Below are 19559 nucleotides of genomic sequence, written 5' to 3' on the forward strand. Positions count from 1 at the left end.
AGTTGTTTGAAAATTGTATAAAACACAAACAAAGTCAGAAAATCATGAAACTTGTCCATGTGTCATGATATCATATATAGAGCCTGTGATAATGACACGTGGACAAGTTTCATGATTTTCTGACTTTGTTTGTGTTTTATACAATTTTTAAACAACTGGATGGAAAGTTCACGGTCATGTTTAGTGAGCATGGTGCTCGAAGGTTCCGGTCTGCTCGTGAAATCGGTCGTAACTTGTGTTACCTAACATAAATATCATTTTTGCATGCACGGTTTTCTAAGTTTCGAGTGATTTGCAGTTCAAATCTGAATTTTCCGAAGAAATTCAAATAAACGAACTAAATCTACTAGCTATTGAAAACACTGTTATAAATTATAATTGTCCCAAAATGGTACAAGTAGGTCTACATAGTGTAGAAACATACCACAAAAAGTTTGGTTGCCAAAATTTAAAAAATAAAAATATACTTTGCCGAGTGTCCAGAAAAGACACTCGACACAGCTGTCTTTGCCGAGTGCCAGCTGGTGGGCACTCGACAAAGAATCCTCTTTGCCGAGTGACAACCGACGGCCCTCGGCAAAGGTTAACGGCCGTCAGCTTTAGACGGTCGTTGACGGCTCTTTGCCGAGCGCCTTCTTTGCCGAGGGTTCGACACTCGGCATAGAAGTTTTTGCCGAGTGTTCTTCTGCACCGAGTGTCCTGCACTCGGTAAACAACCTCGTTACCGAGTGTAGGACTTTGCCGAGTGTGGCTCTCGGCAAAGCTGTCTTTGCCGAGTGCCCGACTAAAAACACTCGACAAAGCTCCTAGCACTCGACAAATGCCTGGATTCCGGTAGTGATTGGATGGATTTGAATCCCAAACAAGTCAAATTTCTTCTTAATTTTTTCTAATCCCATCCAATCCATGTGTATTGGGAATAACCGAACAAGACCTACCATGGTGGCAGCACAGCAAGGATAGCGTCTGAGTTGAAAAGAAAATATGCTATATGTTATTTATATATTGATTTTGGTGATTAATGATCAACACAATACTGTAATCTAACTAGTTTGTTAAGTAAGTGAATACAACTTCATAAGAATAAGATTGATGCATTCAATGAGAAAGATAGCTCAAACATAGGTCAGAAGAGGTAAAACTTTGATAAGTTGAAATATGAGTAGTTTTATAAGTTTAGATAAGTTCTAAATGACCTTAGTAATATTTTTGAGCACCTTAGTAAGATTGAGAAGTCGGATTATTTTTGGAAAAAAGTGCTTGTGGTGCTAAGAGTATCTCCAATAGATCTCTTGAAAATGACTTCTCAAAATCAGTTTTAATGGACATTTAAAAAATTAGTGGGGTTAGATTTTAATTATTTTTCTAACAGATCCCTTAAAACGATAGATTATTTCTAAGAAGCCCAAAAAACCTCTTACTTGTAGCTACAAATTAAAGAGTTTTAAGGGATATGAAAAATTTAGGAGTGTTTTAGGGAAACTGTTGAAGACACGTTTTTTGTTTTTCCTAAAAAATTTAATTTAGGAGAAACTTTTAAAAAGCTCTAGGAGATGCTCTAAGTTTGAGGTAGATTAAGAATATAAGGAGGTGTTTGAATGCACTAGAGATAATAATTATGGCTAAAATTAGCTAGAGACATCCAAACACCCTTTAGCTATTAGCTATTTTTAGTAAATTAACTACTAGTTAGCTAACTATTTGTTAGCTAGCTAATTCTATTAGTATATTTTTAGCTAACTAATTAGAGCATCTTCAAGAGACTAGCTAAATGACTCGCTAAGCCAAATTTTAGCTACTCAATAGTGAATTAAATCTCCAACAGACTAGCTATCTGACTCGCAAGCTATCTGACTCTGTAAATTGGCTCTCTCACTAGCTAAATTTGGCTAGTCACCTGACTAGCCAAACTAAATAGATAGTCTGTTGGACTGAGATGCTATATATAGAATGTAATCTTTATGAAAACGTAAATAGATAGTCAAATAGAGAGAAAAAATGAAGAGTCTCTCGGAGATGCTCTTATTAGCTTTAGTGCATTCAAACATACTCTAAGTCAGAGATTAAAGAAAGATAAAAAAACTATGACTTAAGGGGTGTTTGAATGCACTAGAACTAATAGTTAGTTGACTAAAAATTGTTAGTAAAATTAGCTAGCTAACAAATAACTACCCAACTATTAACTAATTTACCAAAAATAGCTAAGTTATTTGGATGTCTCAACTAATTTTAGTCACTAACTATTATTCAAACACCTCCTTAGATTATTAATAGGTCGTGTATCGGTCGACCCGTTTGGCATCTGCAGTGGTGGGCGTAAAATATATCCCGTCAGCCATGACGCAGATCGACGGAACACGAACGGCGCACTCAACTGCTCATAGAACCAAAACCCCTCTCCGTCACCGCGGTGGCAACCTGCCGTCATCGCCATCGCCGCGTGCGTTCTCGAACGTTCTTGTGGCCTAGAAATACACGTTTCCCAGGCCGGCGACGCCGACGCCGACGCGGTCACGCCTTTTTTTTCAGCCGGCTGGTTCACGTGCTCGACGACGGCGAGCGTCTGTCTAGGTGCGTACAGGACGGCGGGCGCTCAATACGTCCACCCGCAATTTCGATTTGCTCAGTTGAAGTATTTAAATCGATTCAGCGACTGTTTCTGTGACGGGATGATGGTTCTCGTTCCTGGCGAGGCGAATTTTGTCATCTCGTTCGTATCGGGGCTAGATTTAGTTGTTTGGCTATAGTTTGGCTGAAGGGTAATTTGTTAGATATAAAACCGGATTGCCCATTTTAGTCCATGATGATGATTGACTATATTATGTTGATTAATCCTACTAGATCAGATGCGCTTGAGGTTTCGAGTTCTTTTTTTTTTTGCATGACCAATTCCATATGTTCCGTGCGTGCCTGACTGATAACCTAATCAGTAGCACTATCACATGCTTTTTTGGTAATCCGAGGAATTGATAGCATGAGGTGGGTCTTGTATCAGGAGCAAGATGGATGGGAACAGGATAGCTCGGTTTTCGGTCACCTGGAGGGGCAGCCAACTTGATGTGGATGCGGATCCAAGTTGTACCGTGAAAGAGTTTGGGCAACTGTTGCAGGACTTGACTAGTGTTAGGCCAGAGACGTTGAAGCTCATTGTTCCACGATCTACAAACAAAGGCTCCAAGCTGATCATGCCATTTTCGGATGCACATTCGAGATTGACACTGAATGGAGTGGGTATTAGCGAGGTAAGATGTGGCTAGCGTGTGCCATTCGCATACTCGTTAGTATATCACTTGACAGTGGATATTATAACGGCAGATGGCGTATGAAATCGTTGTGACTGAAGTTTTTCTTACTACAGGGAAAACCTATCCGAATGATGGGAGTTTATGATGATGAAATCGAGGAGGTATCCGACAATGGCAAAAGACCTGACCAACGCATTATTGGATTTGATGAAGAAGAACAGCGGCTTAGGCAAAGATCATTAGGCAGGCCACAGATTTCACTCAAACTTCCCCAGGGACAATACATCTTCTGCGATTTTCGGACGCTTCACTTACCTGGGATTGAGGTTAGTCAACCTCCCTTCTCCTACCTGCTTTGTAGTGCCTAGTGCCCTGCAGATGTTCCAGTTTCCTGTACCTTGCTTGAATTATGTACACTCTTCACCTCAATAAGTTCATTCAGTATGCACCTTAAATATTTGCTAATGGTTTAAGGAACTACATCAGTGTATTTTTGCACAAAGTTCTGTCTGGGACTGCTTGTTTTGGGCTCGGAGTTGCAAAAAGTGTTAATTGCTTTATAGTGTCAACAATTATGATTTTTATTGTAAAACCTCGCCTAGAACATGCTAGTACAAGTACACACATTTCTAATTTGTATGTCCTTGGATGTGCAATGGGGTTGTTTTGACTTAATCTGCTGTACCTGTTTACTTACCTTTTCCCTGCTAGCTGAATCCTCCACCTTCGGAAGCTCTGAAACGAATGCACATGCTTGCATGCGACCCTGGTGTAATTGCGATCATGAAAAAGGTAATTGCCTTAAAGAAGTGATCATATGCTTACTAAGGGAGGTCCATTTTTATTTGACTTTGTTGTTGTTTTCAGCATAAATGGAGAGTCGGAATCATGACTGAGATGGCTCCTGTTGGATATGTAGGCATCAGTCCAAAATGTATTTTAGGTTTCAATAAGGTGAACATAAGCTGTCACAATTTATATGCAATAGATTGCTAGAAAAAGTAACACATTAGTTTCTGAAATATACCTGTGGGTCATATTATTCATGCAGAACATGGGAGAGGAGATATCTCTTCGCCTGCGAACTGATGATTTGAAGGGATTCAGGAAGTATGAAAGTATCAAGAAAACTCTACTTCATGAGCTTGTATGTTTTTTTTGGTTTTTTAAAGATTTCCCATAGTTTTTGTTCACTGCATGGGGTCTTTTTTATCTTACACTAAAGATATCTCTTTGCCTGTATTGCAATTGCAGGCACATATGGTGCACTCTGAACATGATGCAAACTTTTTTGCCCTTAATAAGCAGGTGTTTCCTAGATATTCCCATCACATTCGGTTGCCTATCTTGTTACATTTGCGTTTATTTGATCTTAATTTTGCTTTTTAATTTTTGGCAGTTGAACGAGGAAGCTGCTTCCATGGACTGGACCAAGTCTACAGGTCATATGTTGAGTGGTCGTAAAATCTTCGATTCATATGAAGAGGAATTTGTTCTAGAACCAGAGATAACTGTTGCTGGTCACAGGCTCGGGGGAGAGTCAAGTTCGCTTGCTAGCGCTCGTGCGTTGTCTGGAGCTGCTGCTTACCAGCGTTTTCTGAATGCATCTGCAAATGTGGATCATGCTTCAGGCACTAAAATTGAATATAGTTCTGATGATGTTCCTCGAGGTTTTGTTCATGAAACTGTGAAGGTAGAGCCAGATCCAGATTATGCTATGCATGTGGATTCAGCAGCTGGGCTATCATTTGCAGGGCAGCATACTATTGGTTACTCTGATCCTAATCCTGACGATGTTGGCAAGCAAAGTTTTGATAGATGCCTAGAACCTGATCCTGATGATTCCTCAAATGCTAATAATCTGAACCAGGAGCTGAGGTTTGATGTAAGACACCTTAGTGAACCTGACCCTGATGATGGTAGTAATGAAGTTCTGGAACATGGAAACACGATGGAAATGGATAGTGAACTGACAAACCACATCACAGTTGTGAAGTATGAACTTGACCCTGCTGATTCCTCAAATGCTAACCAGGAGTTGATCATTGATGGGAAGCATGGTGAAGAACCTGATCCTGATGATACTTGTCAAGATGTTTTAAAATCTGGTAATGGGACAGAAATGATAACAGAACAGAGTGGAAATTCCATGGTTCTGAAAGCTGAACCTGATCCTGACGATCATGTTGGTGACTCAAACATCAATGAGCTGCAAAGGGTTGAAGAACCAGTGAGAGCCCTCTGTTCACGACTCCAGAAGTCCATTAAGATGCTTCGGTTGCAAGCAACACCTGTAGAGGCAGAGTCTGCTATTCAAACTCTCTTTAAGATTATCAAGAATGTTATAGAGCATCCAAATGACATTAAGTATAAGAGATTGCGTAAGGTATACTTATTTGTTCTTGTTTTTCATTATCCTTGCATATTATGATGCATCATTCATTTGATAAAGCTATTTTTTCCAAATCCTTACCATTTCCCACATCTGCAGTCCAATCCACATTTCCAAAGGAGCTTAGCAAACTATAAAGGTATTACTGTTTGCTCCATCACTTGCCACTTCTTACTGAATTCCTGAAATGAATCTATACTAAATGTTTAGTCTCTTTTACTGCAAAACCAGCTGCAATGGAGGTTCTTGAATTGATTGGTTTCTGCGAGGATGTAATCTCAGATGAGGTTGGGCGTGCTGAGACTTACCTGGTATTGAAAAGGAATGATCCTGGATTGCTATGGCTGGCAAAGTCCTCCCTTGAGGTCTCTCTGGCTTGATAAAATTTGATACATCATTCATGGTTGCTATTTTTCGTCGTGAATATATTTGATTGTTTGTACAAGAGAGCTAGCTATTGGCATGCACCATTCTCCTGTATGGGGACTGTTGTATACTTGCATATGAATACACAAGAATGTAATGCCACATTCAACTTTATGCTCTTTGTTTGCGTTATCTGTGCCTTCGTCTTGGATGGCTTTCACTCCCATAGTCCCATGTGATGCACAACAATGTACCGAGTGTGACTGATTCAGGAGTTCATTGTACTTGAATTTCCAGATTATGCTGCGTTTGAAGCAGACAGAAGGAGCATTTTTTTTCACTGCGAGTTTCCTATATTCCATCTCTTCTGCTCTTGATAAGCAGACACTTGGTATTTGTAATGCAATTTTTTCCAGTGTTGCTTGGGACTAAAAGGCTATGTTGATGTTGATGTTTATGTTGATGATGTCTGGTTGCCTCTTGCAAGATTTTAATCTGCGTAGTTTTTGAGAGGGATGAGAGGAGGGAATGGTGTAAATGGCCACCATTCTTAGAGAGGCCTCTCAAACAGCAATGCCCTGCTGGTCTTCCTCCATTTTGATTTCTTGTTTCTCCATCTTGAAGCAACTACTGTTGCCTCTTGTTTTTACCCCCCCTTTCCAGTTTGTTTTAATAACCGAGGAAGATGGGTTGGCTCGTTGTCCGGACAATCTGTGTTTCTTCCCCATCCACAGATTGTGGTTGACGATGCCTACATTTCGAGCAACCAGCCTGAAGTACATGGTTCGTATAGGCTTGGGAACTGGTATAAGTTTTCTGGTATCAGTTCTGAAATGCAGGACGTGTCTACAGTAGGAGACCATAGTGAATAGAATAGGGTGGAGTGGCAAAGAAATAGTTACAGTTGACCAACAAACATCACAGCACAAGGTACACAAAGCCCACAACAATTTTATTAGGTTTGGAGATCTAAGAACCATATATAGCAGCTAAAGATTTCCATAACAATATCCAAAGGAGAATAACGTGTTTCATATTTTTTCGTGTGACTTGTGACTTTATCTTTAGAGAGCAATTAATACCATGCAACAAAGATATTAGTGAAAGAACTATACCTACATAAAGTTCTATACAGAAGGCCACAGATAATTTTGGTAGAGCTCACATCATTGGTGGTAGGGGTCATGGTATCATGTTTTAAAGGAGTTATATTATTGAATGTTGTGGCAATCAAGAAATCAAAGGTAGTAGTACAAAGAGAAATCAATGAAGCTGCAGTTTCTTCTCAAGCTAACCATAGAAGGCAGAAGTACCGCTGGTAGTTTATGAATTCATTTCAAACCCACTTTGTCGTCACCTTCACATTGAAGGACCCATATCACTACCATGGGATGATCGACTAAGGATAGCAACCGAAGTTGCCAAAAGCTCTATCCTATCTACATTTGGTTGCTTCAATGTCCAATGGTTCATAGAGGTATTAAGTCTGCAAACATCTTGATGATGCTTTGACAGTGACAGCAAAATGTTTCAGATTTTGGAGCTTCTAGATACATCCCCACTGTTTCAGACAGGAGTGACTACGTCAGTTCGTGGAACAATGGGTTATTTGGATCTATCATCACATGGATCGGTCAACAGACAAGAGTAATGTTTTCAGTTGTGATGTTCTTGTAGAATTGCTTACTCGAAAAAAACCATGTGTCTATAAGTCAGTCAGTCAACAAGGGTTTGGAGGAAGATGGGCAAGACAGGAAATTTCATGTCAGCAGCAGGTAAGAAGACTTCAAATACGATGCCACAACAGCAGCTGCACAAGGAACTATGGAACAAGTCGGCAAAGTGCAACCATCGGCGGGTGAGCTGCTTGTGTCAATGGAGACTGGGACACCAGATGGTCCATGGTGAACGGCGTCCAGTTTGATCGGATGGCTATCCATAACCCACTCTTCTTCTGCCAAATGTTCCTCTTCCTGTGAACATTTGGCTCGCATATGCGGCACCGCCGACTCATCTCTGGAGGGTGGCGTGCAGCAGGCCACACTTCTCGACCGCCAGTCCTCAACAAAGGTACACCCCTGGTTCACCCGTCGTGACTCATGAGTAGTTCACTGGCCCAAAAAATCTGGAGTAGTTGATTGCTCGTTAGCTGAATTTAGAAGAGAAATTTCATTGTGGGCTGTTCTTGTAGTGCCTAGCTATGTTACCTGTTTTTTTCATGCATTATTCTGTTGAGGTAGTTGTATCGTCGATTCTCCGGCGATGATGGACCTGTGAATGGTTTTGATGCCATGGCTTAACCGGCTTTCTCCTAGGATTGCATTTCCATACTAACCTAACAGATGAACTAGATTCTGGCTCTTAGCTTAATTTTTTTAAAGTCTCCTGTGCTCGTTTGTTTCTGAGGTGGTCTGCTGTTCACATTCCCTGCGCTATTTTTACTCATCCATCTGCGTCTGTGCTGGAAATGCTTTTTGCCAGACATATAAAATGTTTCAAGGTAGATGATCCCCATCTACCTCTTTCTGCAAACCAGGAATTGGGGGAATTTTGGCATGCTTTGAAGTGTTCCAAAGCTGGGTTGGACTGAAATTTTGTCATAGACTCTAGAGCCTACTTGGCGTAGCATTCGGGGTTTTAAATCTGACACATGGGCACCCTATATATATTAGATGTTTTGTCCCCATCCCTTGTGAGATCGGCTAGCTTTATTATACTGACTTACTCTGTACTTCTCTGCTCGCCATCTTTTTCTCTTTCCTTTCCCTGTGTCTCTGCTTAGGCTTGTTTACTGTTGACCCTTGGATTTTCTTAGACCCATAGTGATACAAAACAAACTTAGGTCGGATGACCCACTAATATGTACCGATAGAGGTGGCTTTCTGTTCTCATTTCATATTCGGCATGTCTGTCCTTGTCGTCGACGTCTTCTATTGTTAAGTATAGCCTTACAGTCAAGTATATATTTGTTTGACCCTTTAATTGTAACCTAACCCCACATGACCAAACAGACTCAGCATTCTAAGTACACACGATCTTGCTTTCTCAGAGATCTACTGACTGATGTGCGCACAAAGACTGATAAATGTGTGTTAGCTTTCACTGTGACTGTTATTTATTAGAGCTCAAAGTTGAATAACCTCTCCAATGTATTATTTTTCCATCTTTGTATTTGGTTATTTGTTTCTGTACCTGCTTCACTGCTACCTTTTAAGTTTTAAGGCTCTCTAAATGATAACGATGTCTCCGAAGGCAACACAAACATTTCTAGTCACTCTCAATCTGTCACCTAATGACAGCTGCAATAGTGCTATCTAGCCAAGGGATTTTGAGTTCTTGTTTATGGCTTGTTTGCATAGACCAGGTCAGCGAAGACTTATGGTCATTACTTGTATACACTAGGTCGTCTTCAACAACTTGTCCTTGTGCCCTGTGGAACGATGTAGTACACACTTGCCACACCAGCTCTGAACTAGTTGCAATTTCTATTTTGAGGCTTCAGATGATTAACTTTCCATCAATTTCAACAGCTCCCTAGACCGTAGTAGCTTGTTGCAAGGATTTGCTTCCTATCTTTGACTATCTGTCTCTCAGCTGTGCCTCCCTGTGTTTTAAGGCTAACCTACTGACAGACAATAAACTTCTGTCAATACAATATGTATACTATCACGCCTTACTTGAAATATCACCTAATGACATCAGTAACAGCGTAGCTATAGCAAGCAGAGACTTCCCAACTCTTCGTGTGATTTGCATTGACCAGGGCGGCCGCACAGGCTGTATATGAGGGTTCATTGCTTATATATGTAGCATGAACTCGTGCATCCCATTCCCAGCAACTAAGCCTAACCATCTGCTCCACCACTTCTGTTCCTTGTATACCTTAGTCAACAATGCACACACTTGCCATAGCAGCTCTGCACCTGTTGCAGCTTCTAGCAACAATACCAACACTATCCTCACAAGACACAGAGGCAATTCCCGGTTGCACCTCCAGATGCCACAACATAAGCATACCTTACCCCTTCGGTATCGGCGATGAGCGATGCTACTTACATGAGGGGTTCAAGCTCGCGTGCAAGACGGAAGAACAGCCTCCGGTGCTGTACATGAACAGCGCTGGATATCGAGTTGTGAAAATTAAGCTGAACCCTAGGGTCGTGTACCTCGACACTCGTTTCCACCAGCTGTTGGGGAAAAGCAGCTATGGCGAGAGCTGGAACCTCAGCCTGGACAACAGCCTCTACCGCTTATCAGCCGCCCAGAATGTGTTCGTCGCCCTGGGGTGTGGTTTCAGGTTCTCGGTCAGTCTCCCGGGAGCAGGAGCCAACGCCAGCGCCAGCACCTGTGACTCCAGCTGCCAGCATGGGTACCCCAAGGTACCCACCGATGGCACATGCTCTGGCACTGGCTGCTGCTACACGGAGGTTTCACAAGACAGCAACAGCTACGCGATCAAGCTTGTTCCCCACGACGAAGCAGCAGCGAACTCGACCATGCCTGGCGCAAGGGGTCCGTTCAACGCCACGTACATCGTGGAGAAGGGCGAGTACTGGAAGAGGACAGGATTCGCCGTACCGCTGCAGCAGTACGCGGCCGCGCCAGAATCTGTCCCGCCAGTGCCAACCCACACAGTGGTCTACTGGATGTTTGGCAACTCGTCCTGTGCAGAAGCTCGGAGCTCCAATGCCTCTGGCTGCCTCAGTGACGAGAGTGAGTGCCACGATGAGCCTCCGCGAGGGTATAGATGCCAGTGTGGCCAAGGCTATGTTGGGAACCCCTACATGCCGAACGGTTGCCAAGGTACGCATCTTCCGGTTCAGGTTCAACTTGTACCATGTGATTACTTTGCACTAATTAGTAATAACTTGTTTTTACTCATGGTAATAGATGTTAATGAGTGCACACAGACAGATCCACCGCCATGCTTTGGGCAATGCATAAATACAATAGGATCATATGATTGCATCTGCCCATCTGGCACCTCGGGCAACCCCAGAGTAAAAGATGGGTGTAGTCCAAGCAAATTGAAATTATCAGGTAACAATAAAAAAATCATGATATCTCTTGTTTATATTCTAAGGAACTAAGCCTAGCTTAGTTTGCCATGAGGGTGGATGTACACCAATATCGCCCAAACTCAAGTTCTCATCGAGACGAATTTGGGTGCCTATTTCTTCTTAATTAAGTCACCTAGTTCCTCCTACATTGGTCGATTATTTTACCAACACTCTTGTAGTGTAGCGATGGACTTTCCTTTCTTATTTTTATTAATATAATGATGGGTACATCTCCTACCGTTTCCATAAAAGAAAAGGTTCGTCGAAGTAAATAATCTGAATTCCATTTTTTCACAAATTACCCAGGATTGATCATTGCAATCGGACTTGGAAGTGGTATTGCCATTCTGCTGTTTGTTTTCGCCATTGTCGTCATAAGGAGAAAGGTCAAGGCTCGGAAAGCTAGAATAACGAAAGAGTTTTTCTTCAAGCAAAACAGAGGCCTTCTGCTGCAGCAGCTGGTAGACAGGGACATCGCCGAAAGGATGATCTTCAGACTAGAAGAGCTCGAGCGGGCCACAAACAGTTTCGACGAAACCCGAAAGCTCGGCGGCGGAGGCCACGGGACCGTGTACAAAGGTATCTTGTCTGACCAGCGGGTTGTCGCTATAAAGAAGTCAAGGCACGCAGTCAAGAGGGAGATCGACGATTTTATCAACGAGGTCGCCATACTCTCCCAAGTGAACCACAGGAACGTAGTGAACCTTTTCGGATGTTGCCTCGAGACAGAAGTCCCGCTGCTGGTCTACGAGTTCATTTCAAACGGGACGCTCCACGAGCACCTTCATGTCAGTGCTCCACAGTCCTTGTCATGGAAGGAGCGCAAGAGGATCGCCCTTGAGATCGCGAGGTCTCTTGCTTACCTGCATTCTTCTGCTTCCATGTCGATAATCCACAGAGACATAAAGACAGCCAACATACTGCTAGATGATCGGCTAGTAGCCAAAGTGGCAGACTTTGGGGCTTCTCGAGGCATCCCCATCTATGAGACTTCTGTGACGACGACCATTCAAGGAACCTTCGGGTATCTGGATCCAGAGTACTACCAAACAGGCCGGCTCACCGAGAAAAGCGACGTGTACAGCTTCGGCGTGATACTGGTGGAGCTGCTGATGCGCAGGAAGCCCTCGTCGTACGTCTCGCCTGAAGGCTCCAACCTGGTCTCGCACTTCTCGTCGGCGGTGAGCGAGGACAAGCTCCGGGAGGTCCTGGACTCTCAAGTCATCGAGGAGGCAGAAGAAGAAGAGACCAGGGAAATGGCCGCCATCGCAGTGACGTGCCTGAACTCCAAGGGGGAGGACAGGCCCTCGATGAGGCAGGTCGAGATGAGACTGCAAGCGTTGCAGAGTCCGGCGGACAGTACTGGAAGGAACCAGAACCAGAGGATCGAGGAAGGTGCGGCGGGGCCCAACGGCCGTCGACCTGTCCAGGGCGGCGACTCTTCCTACGCCGGTGATCACAGCAACTTGAGCAGGCCGTATAGCATGGAGCAGGAGTTCTGGTCGTCGATGAGCTTTCCTCGTTGATCACTATGGTTGCTATTTTTCGTTGTGAATATATTTGATTGTTTGTACAGGAGAACCAGCTATTGGCATGCACCATTCTCCTGTATGGGGACTGTTGTATACTTGCATATGAGTACACAAGCACGTAATGCCGCATTCAACTTTGTGCTTTTTGTTTGCCTTATCTGTGCCTGTCTTGGGATGACTTTCACTCCCATGTGATGTACACCAAGGTACCGATTTTGACTGATTCAGGAGTTCATTGTACTTGAATTTCCAGATTATGCTGCACCTGAAGCAGACACAAGGAGCATTTTTTTTCCCACTGCGAGTTTGCTATATTCCATCTCTTCTGCTCTTGATAAGCAGACACTTGGTATTTGTAATGCAGCTATTTTTTTCCAGTGTCTGGTCGACCCTCAAGTTATGTATGGGTGAGAAAGGTGGAGAAATCCAAGAAGCAGCCATCAAATTTGAAGGGAGAAGATAGCCTACAATGATGGGAGTGGAAATTTCAATGTCAACAGAAGGTAAGAGAAGACGAGGAACTATGGAACGAGTCGGCAAAACTCGTTCAGAGCGACTGTGCTGTTCGGTGCCCGCAGTGGCACTACCACGGGATGGTCGGTTGGTCACCACGTCGACACGAGGTAGCAGGCTGCTGGCAGAGCGTGCCCGAGACGGAAAGCTCGCCATCTAAAAAAAACTTTCTTCTCTGTCTTCCCTATGGATGTATACGAACAGTGGAAACATGATCTCGCCTTGCATGGAGATCAAAGCCGGGTAAGACGGTGAAACTAGCAATTGAATATTTCACGAGCCAAACAAACAGTGGCGGGGATATATATTCTTGATAATGACAGACAAACACCGTCCATCTCTAGTTTTAGCCGAAACTCTATCTAGGTTTTAACGCCCAACAAGCCCAAGAAACCGTCTGCATATTGGTTGGTTTTGAGGCCCGAACCATACACTCTGATCTCTGATCTTGTCACCGTTGGTCCACGACAGACCAAACAATAAGCCCAACATAGGCACATAGCTAGAGATCAACCGGCTTGCAGGAGGACTACCGTTTACTCAGTCTATATACATTTTTTTAGATAACGGGATAGAGTGTTCCCAGCCTACATCACGAAGATGACGGCCTGTCACGCCAACACAATACCAACAAATCCAACTCAAAGAGCCACAAGCGGCGATACAAACCCCAAACGCAGTTGGGTGGACAGCAAAAAGTAAAAACAAAGCTCACAGAGCGATCCTATTACTAAACTGCCACCCATGAAAAGCGAAGATCTGCATCACTGTCGTCTCAAGCTTCCTGCAGGCCTCCCTGATGACCTTGGCGTCTTCCTCATGCCTTTGAAGTTGCGCCCAGAAACGACACCAGTAGGTTCCTCTGTAAAGTACCTGCATGTAAGTTTTGATCAGACTTTTATTAAAAACCACATCATTCCTACTTAGCCAAATTGCCCAGCATATGGCTATAGCCCCTACTAGAATCTTTAGTCTATCCTTGGGGGAGAATCCCCGGGCCCATAGATTAAAAAAAATCATAAACGCTATAAGGTGTCCTTAACCCAAAGGTAAGACTCACCGCCCGCCACATGAATTTGGCAAAATGACACTCAAAGAACAGATGTTGTATGGATTCATTGCAATAACAGAAAACACAATATTTAGGACCGTTCCAATTACGCTTAGTGAAAGGGAAATAGGGTCAAACCTTTTCCTAATTGATTTTGGTGGTTGAATTGCCCAACACAAATAATTGGACTAACTAGTTTGTTCAAGATCATACAATTTTACAGGTGCCAACGGTTCAACACAAACCAATCAAAAGAACAAGTTAGGTCTCAAAAGAAAGGAGCAAAAGGAAACCGAAGGCTGCCCTGGTCTGGCGCACCGGACAGTCCGGTGTGCCACCGGACAGTGTCCGGTGCACCAGGATGAATCAGCTTGAACTCTTCACCTTCGGGTTTCCCAGGCGCAGCTCCGCTATAATTCACCGGACTGTCCGGTGAGCCATCGGACAGTGTCCGGTGCACCAGCGGAGCAACGGCTATCTGCGTGCAACGGTCGACTCTGACGGATGAACAGTGCCGTGGCAGAAGTCAGAGCAGCGGTCAGAGCACCGGACTGTCCGGTGTGACACCGGACTGTCCGGTGCCACATGAGGACAAAGTCTCCAATGGTCGACCAGCTCAGAGACCTAACGACAGGGTGACGTGGCGGCACACCGGACACTGTCCGGTGGTGCACCGGACTGTCCGGTGCGTCCATCGCCAGTAGCCTTCTCCAACGACTAGAATTTGGTTGGTGGCTATAAATACCACCCCAACCAGCCACTTCAAGTGGTGGGAGCCCAAGCAACATTCCAAGTCATCTAGTTGACATACTCAAGCCCTCCCAACCACATATATTCATTGATCCATCCTATACACAAGATTTAGACCACTACAACCAACACAAGTGCCACATATATTTGAGTTTAGCACTAGTGCCTTGTGAGATTCATTGAGAGATAGTGTGTGCTACATCTTTTTGTTCATTTGCGCATGGAGTTTTGACTCCCATTGAACTTCCTCCAAAGTTTTGGAGGCTTGTAAAAGCTAGCAAGAGACACCAAAGAGTGTGGTGGTCCTTGTGGGGTCTTAAGTGATCCTTGAGAAGAAGAGCTCGTCGATCTTGAGTGATCGGTGGAGAGAGGGAAAGGGTTGAAAAAGATCCGTCCTTAGTGGACTCCTCAATGGGGACTAGGCCTTCGAGGGCCGAACCTCGGTAAAACAAATCACCCGTGTCTCGTGTGCTTATTGCTTGTGATTTGTTTGTCCTTTCCCTTCTAAGTTTTTCTTGCACTACTCTTTGCTAATTCTATTTGGTGTTGCTTTAAGTTAAATTCTCATTTAGTGAAGCAACACATTGTAAGAGGGAACTTGTGTTATTGCTCTTCTTGCCTAAGCCCTCTTGCTTTATTCTCATAGACTTATTAGTAGTATTGATTTATCAATTCCGCATTATTTGAAAGCAATACTCTTTACAAGCAAGGACTTAGTTTTTATACTCCGATAATTATATATCTTGTTCTAACCACTAATCAAGGGATCTAGTTGGGGGATAAAGTTTTAATATTCAGGTTTCGCCTATCCACCCTCCTCTAGGCGACTTACAATTGGTATCAGAGCAAGGCACTTCATATTGAGTCTAACAACTCGAAGTGATGGCTCAAAGAAGATCCCAAAAGAACAAGAACACAACTCGGAAGGAGGTAACTCTTGAGATATTATTTTCCGATTGTTCTAACTATGATTCATGGTCTACTAGTGTACTAAATGCTTTTAGAACTCTAGATCCTCGATTAGAACAAATTATAGACAAGAGTATCATACATGAAAGTCGTCTAGAGGGGGGGTGAATAGGGCGAAACTGAAATTTACAAAGTTTATCACAACTACAAGCCGGGTTAGCGTTAGAAATATAAATGAGTCCGAGAGAGAGGGTGCAAAACAAATCGCAAGCGAATAAAGAGTGTGACACGCGGATTTGTTTTACCGAGGTTCGGTTTTTGCAAACCTACTCCCCGTTGAGGTGGTCACAAAGACCGTTTCTCTTTCAACCCTTTCCCTCTCTCAAATGGTCCCTTGGACCGAGTGAGCTTTTCTTCTCAATCAATTGGAACACAAAGTTCCCACAAGGACCACCACACGATTGGTGTCTCTTGCCTCAATTACAAGTGAGTTTGATCGCAAGAAAGAATGAGAAAGAAAACAATCCAAGCGCAAGAGCTCAAAAGAACACAACAAATCTCTCTCACTTAACACTAAAGCTTTTGTGGAGTTGGGAGAGGATTTGATCACTTGGGTGTGTCTAGAATTGAATGCTAGAGCTCTTGTAAGTGTTTGAAAGTTGGAAAACTTGGATGACTTGAATGTGGGGTGGTTGGGGGTATTTATAACCCCAACCACCAAACTAGCCGTTTGGTGGAGGCTGCTGTCGCATGGCGCACCGGACAGTCTGGTGCGCCACCGGACACTGTCCGGTGCGCCAGTCACGTCACCAGGCCGTTCGAGTTCTGACTTGTGGGCCCGCCTGGCTGTCTGGTGGTGCACCGGACAAGTCCTGTAGACTGTCCGGTGTGCCACCCGCGTGTGCTCTGCTCCTCTGCGTGCGCTGGCGCGCATTTAATGCATTGCAGTCGACCGTTGGCGCGAAGTAGTCGTTGCTCCGCTGGCTCACCGGACAGTCCGGTGTGCACCGGACATGTCCGGTGAATTATAGCGGAGTGAAAATCCGAAGCTAGCGAGTTCAGAGCCGCTCTCCTCTGGAGCACCGGACACTGTCCGGTGGTACACCAGACAGTCCGGTGAATTATAGTGAAGTGTCCCTGAGAATTCCCGAAGGTGTGAAGTTTGGCTTGAAGTCCCCTGGTACACTGGACACTGTCCGGTGGTGCACCGGACAGTCCGGTGTGCCAGACCAGGGCAGCCTTCGGTTATCCCTTTGCTATTTTTGTTGAACCCTTTTCTTGGTCTTTTTATTGGCTTAAATGTGAACCTTTGGCACCTGTATAACTTATAGACTAGATCAAACTAGTTAGTCCAATTATTTGTGTTGGGCAATTCAATCACCAAAATCAATTAGGAACTAGGTGTAAGCCTAATTCCCTTTCAATCTCCCCTATTGGTGATTGATGCCAACACAAACCAAAACAAGTATAGAAGTGCATAGTTGAACTAGTTTGCATAATGTAAGGCAAAGGTTACTTAGAATTGAGCCAATATGAAACTTATAAGATATGCATGGATTGTTTCTTTGATTTTTGACATTTTGGACCACGCTTGCACCACTTGTTTTGTTTTTCCAAATTCTTTTGTAAATCCTTTTCAAAGTCCTTTTGCAAATAGTCAAAGGTAAATGAATAAGATTCTGCGAAGCATTTTCAAGATTTGAAATTTTCTCCCCCTGTTTCAAATGCTTTTCCTTTGACTAAACAGAACTTCCCCTTAATAAAATTTTCCTCTTAGTGTTCAAGAGGGTTTTAAGATATCAATTTTAAAATACTGCTTTCTCCCCCTTTTGAGCACACTAAGATACTATTTTGAAATTTACCAATTGAAAATCCTTAGTTTTAAAATTAGGTGGTGGTGCAGTCCTTTTGCTTTGGGCTCATGCTCTCTCCCCCTTTGGCATAAATCGCCAAAAACGGAGTTATTAGAGCCCTTTTAACTACTTTCTCCCCTTTGGCAAAATAAAACATGAGTGAAGATTATACCAAGGTTGGAGAGATGCTCGGAGCGACGGCGAAGGATGAGTTGCGGAGTGGAAGCCTTTGTCTTCGCCGAAGATTCCAATTCCCTTTCAATACACTTATGGCTTGGTTTGAAATTCACTTGAAAACACATTAGTCATAGCATATAAAAGAGATATGATCAAAGGTATACTTATGAGCTATGTGAGCAAGACATCAAAAGAAATTCCTAGAATCAAGAATATTTAGCTCATGCCTAAGTTTGTTAAAAGTTTGTTCATCAAGTGGCTTGGTAAAGATATCGGCTAATTGATCTTTAGTGTTAATATATGCAATCTCGATATCTCCCTTTTGTTGGTGATCCCTTAGAAAATGATACTGAATGGCTATGTGTTTAGTGCGGCTATGCTCAACGGGATTACCCGCCATGCGGATTGCACTCTCATTATCACATAGAAGAGAAACTTTGGTTAATTTGTAACCGTAGTCCCTAAGGGTTTGCCTCATCCAAAGTAGTTGCGCGCAACAATGGCCTGCGGCAATATACTCGGCTTCGGCGGTAGAAAGAGCTACGGGATTTTGCTTCTTTGAAGCCCAAGACACCAAGGATCTTCCCAAGAACTGGCAAGTCCCCGATGTGCTCTTCCTATTAATTTTACACCCCGCCCAATCGGCATCAGAATAACCAATTAAATCAAATGTGGATCCCCTAGGATACCAAAGCCCAAACTTAAGAGTATAAGCCAAATATCTCAAGATTCATTTTACGACCGTAAGGTGAGCTTCCTTAGGGTCGGCTTGGAATCTTGCACACCTGCATACGAAAAGCATAATATCCGGTCGAGATGCACATAAATAGAGTAAAGAACCTATCATCGACTGGTATACCTTTTGATCCACGGACTTACCTTCTGTGTCGAGGTCGAGATGCCCATTGGTTCCCATGGATGTCTTGATGGGTTTGGCATCCTTCATCCCAAACTTGCTTAGGATATCTTGAGTATACTTTGTTTGGCTAATGAAGGTGCCCTCTTGGAGTTGCTTTACTTGAAATCCTAAGAAGTACTTCAACTCCCCCATCATTGACATCTCGAATTTTTGTGTCATGATCCTACTAAACTCTTCACATATAGATTCGTTAGTAGACCCAAATATAATATCATCAACATAAATTTGGCATACAAACAAATCATTTTCAAGTGTTTTGGTAAAGAGTGTAGGATCCGCTTTTCCGACTTTGAATCCATTAGTGATATGGAAATCTCTAAGGCATTCATACCATGCTCTTGGGGCTTGCTTGAGCCCATAAAGCGCCTTAGAGAGCTTATATACATGGTTAGGGTACTCACTATCTTCAAAGCCGGGAGGTTGCTCAACATAGACCTCTTCCTTGATTGGTCCATTGAGGAAGGCGCTCTTCACGTCCATTTGATAAAGCTTGAAGCCATGGTAAGTAGCATAGGCTAATAATATACGAATTGACTCAAGCCTAGCTACGGGTGCATAGGTTTCACCGAAATCCAAACCTTCGACTTGGGAGTATCCTTTGGCCACAAGTCGAGCTTTGTTCCTTGTCACCACACCATGCTCGTCTTGCTTGTTGCGGAAGACCCATTTGGTTCCTACAACATTTTGATTAGGACGTGGAACTAAGTGCCATACCTCATTTCTAGTGAAGTTGTTGAGCTCTTCTTGCATCGCCACCACCCAATCCGAATCTTGTAGTGCTTCCTCTACCCT

At 43.5% G+C, this 19559-nt stretch overlaps 2 protein-coding genes and 1 pseudogene across 3 annotated transcripts; all 3 read left to right on the forward strand.

The window, feature by feature from the left end:
• Positions 1-2371: 2371 nt before the first annotated feature.
• On the forward strand, positions 2372-6342 carry LOC100275609 (uncharacterized). Its single transcript, NM_001365910.1, has 10 exons — positions 2372-2571; positions 2996-3242; positions 3359-3571; positions 3957-4037; positions 4113-4199; positions 4297-4392; positions 4500-4553; positions 4645-5631; positions 5737-5776; positions 5869-6342. Exons 2-10 carry the CDS (start codon positions 3003-3005, stop codon positions 6015-6017), a joined length of 1947 nt encoding a protein of 648 aa, NP_001352839.1. The 5' UTR covers positions 2372-2571; positions 2996-3002; the 3' UTR covers positions 6018-6342.
• Positions 6301-12732, forward strand: LOC109943478 (wall-associated receptor kinase 5). 2 transcript variants are annotated; one of them, XM_020546590.2, is made up of 3 exons: positions 6301-10806; positions 10894-11043; positions 11370-12732. In XM_020546590.2, exons 1-3 carry the CDS (start codon positions 9897-9899, stop codon positions 12587-12589), a joined length of 2280 nt encoding a protein of 759 aa, XP_020402179.1. In that variant the 5' UTR covers positions 6301-9896; the 3' UTR covers positions 12590-12732. The 2 variants fall into 2 exon arrangements, with proteins under 2 accessions (XP_020402179.1, XP_020402180.1); XM_020546591.2 differs by lacking the exon at positions 10894-11043 and having other exon boundaries at positions 8659-10806.
• Positions 7170-7888, forward strand: LOC109941688 (wall-associated receptor kinase-like 2; annotated as a pseudogene).
• Positions 12733-19559: the final 6827 nt, after the last annotated feature.

This window comes from Zea mays, chromosome 1 (assembly GCF_902167145.1).
Source record: "Zea mays cultivar B73 chromosome 1, Zm-B73-REFERENCE-NAM-5.0, whole genome shotgun sequence".
Classification (NCBI taxonomy): Eukaryota; Viridiplantae; Streptophyta; class Magnoliopsida; order Poales; family Poaceae; genus Zea; species Zea mays.